The following is a 6,097-nucleotide window of genomic DNA, read 5'->3' on the forward strand; positions in this document are numbered from 1 at the left end:
CCTGAAGGTTTCAGTCACCTCTACATCGTTGCCTCACATCCGTGTTGAGCGCAAACTTCAGACTTTGCAGGATGGCTTCTGAGTACCGGAAGAGTTCCCGTGGGGGGAAATGATGGAAGAGCTTGGGACAAGCTCCTACAACCGCCCTACAGCAATCACCAGGGATGGGCTGGTTCTTTTGAAACTTAGGGATTCTTTTGACTTGTTACATGGGGAACGCCTGGAGCTGCAGCAATAAGCATGGTCTCTAGCTTTGGCTTTGCCACTCATGCACCGACTTTGCATGTGAACAGGCTGAGTTTCCAAAAAAAACCCTGCAGCTTGGACCCCAATACACCTTCTGTCTTTCCTGTAATGAGGATGCAATTACACAGGGGTTCCTGCGTAACTACATGTGCATACACATGTGTTTTTATGTGTGCTGACATGTGAGTGAAGGGAGGATGGAGCTCCTGGCCATTTTCCTTCGGAGAGTTTGAGCATGCCCAGCTCTCCTTGCAAAGTAAGGCTGGAAGGGATCAGCCTGAAAGCACGGCTCTGCCTTTCTCTCCCTCTAGTCTCTCCTTTCCCTCTCCTCTCCTAGTTGGCTTCGGAGCCCCTTTGGTCTACCAGGCCAGTTTGGGGGAGACTTGCTGCCCCCCTCACTCCTCAGTGAAAGCTGAGGGACGCCCTGCAGGAACTCTGCTACAGCCAAAGGGCACCAAACCTCACTGCACCTGGTGCTCTCTTCACGATGGCACTGCACTCGGAGTGACTTCGTTTTTGTCATTTGTGGCATTGTGCTTGTTTTGGCTGGGATAGCGTTATTTTTCTTCATGGTAGCTAGGGCAATGTTTTGGATTTGTGCTGGAAACAGTGTTGATACACAAGTCTATGGGACCTGATGAGACGCATCCCAGAGTCCTGAGGGAATTAGCTGATATAGGTGCCAAGACACGCTCCATGATATTGGAAAAGACATGGCAGTCAGGTGAAGTCTCTGGAGGAACTTCAGAAAAACGGGAAACATTGCACTGATTTTGAAACAGGGCAGAAAGGAGGACCTGGGAACTACCGACCTGTCAGCCTCACCTCCGTGCCTGCGAAGATCCTGGAACAGATCCAACCGTATCTTGGGCTGCATCCAAAGCAGCGTGGCCAGCAGGCCAAGGGAGGGGATTCTGCCCCTCTACTCTGCCCTGGTGAGACCCACCTGCAGTGCTGCATCCAGCTCTGGAGCCCTCAGCACAGGGAGGACACAGACCTGTTGGAGCGGGTCCAGAGGAGGGCCACGAAAATAATCAGAGGGATGGAACAGCTCTGCTGTGAGGACAGGCTGAGAGAGTTGGGGTTGTTCAGCCTGGAGAGTTGAAGGCTCTGGGGAGACCTTGTTGCAGCCTTCCAGGACTTAAAGGAGGTTTATAAGAAAGATGGGGACAGACATTTTAGCAGGGCCTGTTGTGATAGGACGAGGGGTAATGGTGTTAAGGTGAAAGAAGGTAGATTTAGACTAGATCTAAGGAAGAAATTTTTCACAGTGAGGGTGGTGAAACACAGGTTGCCCAGAGAGGTGGTAGATCAGAGGGACACATCCCTGGAAATACTCCAGGTTGGGATGAACAGGGCTCTGAGCAACCTGATCTAGTTGAAGATGTCCCTGCCCACTGCAGGGCAGTTGGACTAGATGGCCTTTAAAGGTCCCTTCCAATCCAAACTATTCTATAATTCTAGTACAGGGATGTTTTAGTTACTGCTGAGCTGTACTTACACAGAGTCAAGGCCTTTTCTGCTTCTCACACTACCCCACCAGCAAGTAGTTGAGAAGCAGCACAAGAAGTTGAGAAGGGACACAGTTGGGCAGCTGACCCCATCTGACCAAAGGGATATTCAATACCCTATGATGTCATGTGCAGCATATAAAGCTGGAGGAAGAAGAAGGAAGGGTGGACATTTGGACATATGCTGTTTGTCTTCCCAAGTAACCGTTAGGCGTGATGGAGCCCTGCTTCCCTGGAGATGGCTGAACACCTGCCTGCCCATGGGAAGCAGTGAATGGATTACTTGTTCTGCTTTGCTTGTGCAGGGGGCTTTTGCTTTGCCTATTAAACTGTCTTTATCTCAACCCATACGTTTTCTCGCTTTTACTCTTCTGATACTCTCCCCCATCCAACTGAGGGGGAGTGAGCGAGCGGCTGTGTGGTGCTTAGTTTCGCACTGGAGGGGGAGTGAGCGAGCAGCTGTGTGGTGCTTAGTTGCGGGCTGGGGTTAAACCACGACCCGCATGAAAGTTCTGCTGCATCCCAGCCTCTTTCTCTGTGTTGTCCTTCCCTCTGTGGACACTCTGCCAAGCGCTCTGTGAGCAAGGTGTTAGTCTAGGGTGATGAGAGTGGAGGCAAAAGGGGATTCTTCCCAGTTCACTGAGGAAGGGGAGTGTGGGATGCAGTGCTGTGGGCCCTTCTAAGGCGCTGTTCCTGGGAACAGAGGAAGGCTGCTCCAGAGCCAGTGGCCTGCCTTGCTTTGTCTCTCCCGAGAAGTGCTCTCCTGAGCATGTCCTGTGGCTGGGGAGCCTGGTCAGTGGTGTCCTGGAGTGAGCAGCCTGGGCACTGCAGCAGGCCAGTGGGAGCCTCGCAGTCTCCCCTTGACAGATGTTTCTCCTGGTCCACACAGAGCTCTGCTGGGAGGCAGCTCGGCAGACGATGACCTTGAAGGCTAGCACAATTTGCTGTGCAGAGGGGAGAGGGAAGCAGGAGAAAGGCATGGCCGCAGGAGAGGCAGGGGCTGCTGCCTGAGTGTCCCAAGAGTGGCCAGAAGCTTTCCAAATCAGTGCTTTTACTCACAGAGGGGTTGGCAAGCATCTTCCCCCTGCGGAAGGGGACCTACTGAACTGCTGCAGGAATGTGCTGGGCCTGCTGAAATGCTTCTGCCCAAGGCCTTGCTCAAGGGTTGGTTTGACAGCACAGACTCGACCCACTGTCTGAGCCCACGCATCTTCAAACTCCTCACAAGCAAAGCCCGAGACGGGAGGGAGGAAAAGGTGCTGAGAGGGGAGGTAACTAGTTCAACACAGACACGTGAACTGAACGCTGATACGCTGATACAAAATCTCCTGTTCCTCTCAGGTGCTATTTAGGGGTTTGTCTGGGCTTTTGAAGGGAATGCATCTACCTGCAAATAAACCCAGAAGCAACTTCATCAGTTCAACCTCATTTCTGCGTGCAGACCTCAGCATTTGCAGGCTGCGGAAAGCTGGACTGGTGGCAGACATGCAATCCTCTGCTGTGGCATTACTTCTTGCATAGGAGCTGGCGGGGGTGGGTTCCAGACCCGCAGGTCTCCCTGCAGGAGGTCACAAAGACAGGTTGTCATGCATTCTTTGTGTCTGCCGGTGGGGTAGGTGAGACGCCTGCTGATATGAGGCTAAGGCTGGGGCTGTCTCCCCAGGGAGAACAAGGGAATGAGGGTCCATGGATGCCCCATGCTGGTAGCTGCCTGAGTCTGCCTTTGTTTTTGTTTATTCTCATACCAATAGATAGCGGAAGAAAAGGTACAGCATCTCTTCAAGTCAACTGCCACGGCTGAAGTTCAAGAGGGAAACAACGTAATGGAACCAGATTTAAGGTGCCTCTATCTTGAGACAAGAGAAACCCAGCTGCTGTCAGGGAGGATGGATGTGCCTCTACAACCCTGCGATAATGTACCTATTCCCCTACCATAGCCTGCTGCAAGTCTGGCTTGTCCCAGACACACAGTCCTCTGCTGCCATGGGAGCTCATCACTACGACACTGCTCCCTGTGTAGGAGCTGCGGAAGATCATAGATCCGCCCAGCTCGCCTGAGCAGACTGCAAGGAGCCCAGGGGTTTGTAAGGCTTCGTTTGTATGTTGGTCCCTTTGCCTGTTGGTTACAGACACGGAGAGCTCTTGGGTCTTTGGCAATTGGGGCTGTTCTGTGTGGTTTGCTCTGCCCCTCAGGCACAGACTTGGCACTTGGGCTGTCCGAAGCAAAAAAAAGCAACCCCACAAATCTCTGCCAAAACATGCTCTCTTGGCCTCTGGGTGGGGATGGCTGGTGTTTAATGTACCTAATCAGCCCGGGCTTGCAGGATTTCCCAACACCGAGTCCGAGGGGTGGAGAGCAAGCTCCGGGCACACTGATTCCCAGCAGGCTCTGCCCTATTATCAGGGCCATCCACCTCCAGAGCCACTGACGCTAGTCCCTTTCAGAAAGAGGATCTTGCCCTGCAGAGCCCTGGTGTACAGGGGAAGCAGCACTGCCAGCGGGGAGCTGAGGCCCCTCTCCCAAGCTCAGCCTTGCACAGACACATCCCCTCCCTGCCCTGGGTTTTTGCACAGCCAAGGAAGCTCCCTGCACCAGGGTGTCTTGCACAGCACAGAGGTACAAGGCACTGCCAGAGACCTCGGCTTCCTCCAGCCGCAGGAGGCTGTATTGCCCTGTGGTGTTCAGCGACGTGGGGAGACGGCCGCTGTGCTTGGGGCCAGCTGCTGCCTGATATAAGACCAGCTGTGGGACTTGGCCTTTCCTCTGCTGGTACCAGAGCAAGCCATAAAAGTAAGAGGTTTTGTATGTGCAGGTTGCTTGGAAGGTGCCTCTCTGCTTCACCGTGACTTGTCCTTCTTGCTGGGTGACAGTGGTCTGCCCCATGATGCCTGGAAGAAAGTGAAGGTCAGCAGCTTGGCAGGGAAGGGCTTTGGGAAGCAATCGAGGAATGGGTACAAGGCCTCAGTGGAGAAGGCTCCCTGTCCCTTGCCCTGCAGGAAGTTCCCGAGGCCTGCGGATAGCAAGGTGGAGAGCAGTTTTGGGCAAGATCTCGGAGTTCGCAGCCCAGCGTGGACCCCGAGGAGAGCTGTGTTGTGTCCCTGCTCCTGCTCCTACTGCCCAGAGGACCAGGGAACAGCCTGTCATGCCCGACCTTTGTGTGCTGGGACCAGCACCCCTCCAGTATGTTGAGGGGCCCATGGAGCTACAGCAACAAGATTCATGCTGCTTCCCCACCCCTGTCATCTCAGAGGGCTCCCAGCTCCCTGAGTAAACACACAGCTGAGCTAAAGAGGGAGCCCTGGCTGTGTTGAAAACCAGGAGCAAACTGGAGACCGTGGCAGGTATGTGCCTGCCAGGAGGCAGACTTGAGGACCCTGGCAATGTCAGTGGGACCGGAGCTTTCAGGTCGCTGTAGCAGCATTGACGGGATCTGCTAATTTGCCTTGGGAAGGGAGAAATGTGAGAGTAGGGAGACAGCTGAGATCTCCTATGGTGACAGCAGGTGGTTCAGAAGAGGCAGAGACGGATCAAAGGGGAGAGGAAAGATGGAGAATGTGCCTAAGGTATGTCCTCTCTCTCCTTTGGTACACTAAGAGAGTCTTGAGAGAAGGCGTGCAAAACCACCGACGTGAGGCGATGTTTCCCAGCGTTTTCCTGTTATTCAAGAGTAGTTCTCTGCATGAGCCTGATAAGGCTGGCAAGGGTTTCCTTGGGAGAAGAAGTATGCACTGACGGAAAGCCAGGACTTACCCAGGAGTTGCCCCAGGAAGGCAGCAAGGATGAGAGATCCGAGGCGCATGGCAAGACCAACCTGCCTGTTTGCCGAGTGAGAGAGGGTCAGAAAACCACCTCCCAGCCCTGAGATAACAGAGCTTCCGGAAACAACTTTGTTGGGGGAGCAGAGGACGAAGTGGGGAAGAGAAATGCTCTGTTCTTCCTGTGCCTGAAATGCTCCTTCTGGGTTTCTCCCTCGTCTGGCGGCAACACCTGTGGTTCCCTCAGCCAAAGGCACTCTGAACAGTTCCACAGTGAGGGGCCCTGGGGGCTCTGGGGCGCCCAGTCGTGGGAAGGGGCTGTTCTTGGCCAGCTCGCAGTGCAGCCCTCACCCCCCCAGCTAGAATCACCTACTGTTCTGCACGCCCACTGATGGGCCATTGGGCAGGTCAGGGGTTTCTTGCCCACCGAGAGGGGTTTCCCATCTTCCTCTGGGGTCCTCAGCTCTCTGGGGATGTTGCTATTTCTTCTCACTTCTCCCCTGTCATTTTTCATCTGCCTGGGAACAATGCCCCTCCTCCAAGTGCCTAGAGGCAGGAAGTGAGCCCTCGCTGTGTCTCATTCT

General features: G+C 54.1%; 1 gene segment (V, D, J or C); it reads right to left on the reverse strand.

Annotated features, from left to right (window-relative positions):
* Nucleotides 1-4,350: 4,350 nt before the first annotated feature.
* On the reverse strand, nt 4,351-5,557 carry LOC104622234 (the record flags this gene model as incomplete). The annotated part of the segment is given in 2 exon segments: nt 4,351-4,646; nt 5,509-5,557. Coding segments are annotated over 2 exon segments (345 nt in total), but the record flags the coding sequence as incomplete, so codon positions are not given.
* Between the last annotated feature and the right edge of the window lie 540 nt (nt 5,558-6,097).

Source organism: Phaethon lepturus, unplaced genomic scaffold, assembly GCF_000687285.1.
Source record: "Phaethon lepturus isolate BGI_N335 unplaced genomic scaffold, ASM68728v1 scaffold7186, whole genome shotgun sequence".
Classification (NCBI taxonomy): Eukaryota; Metazoa; Chordata; class Aves; order Phaethontiformes; family Phaethontidae; genus Phaethon; species Phaethon lepturus.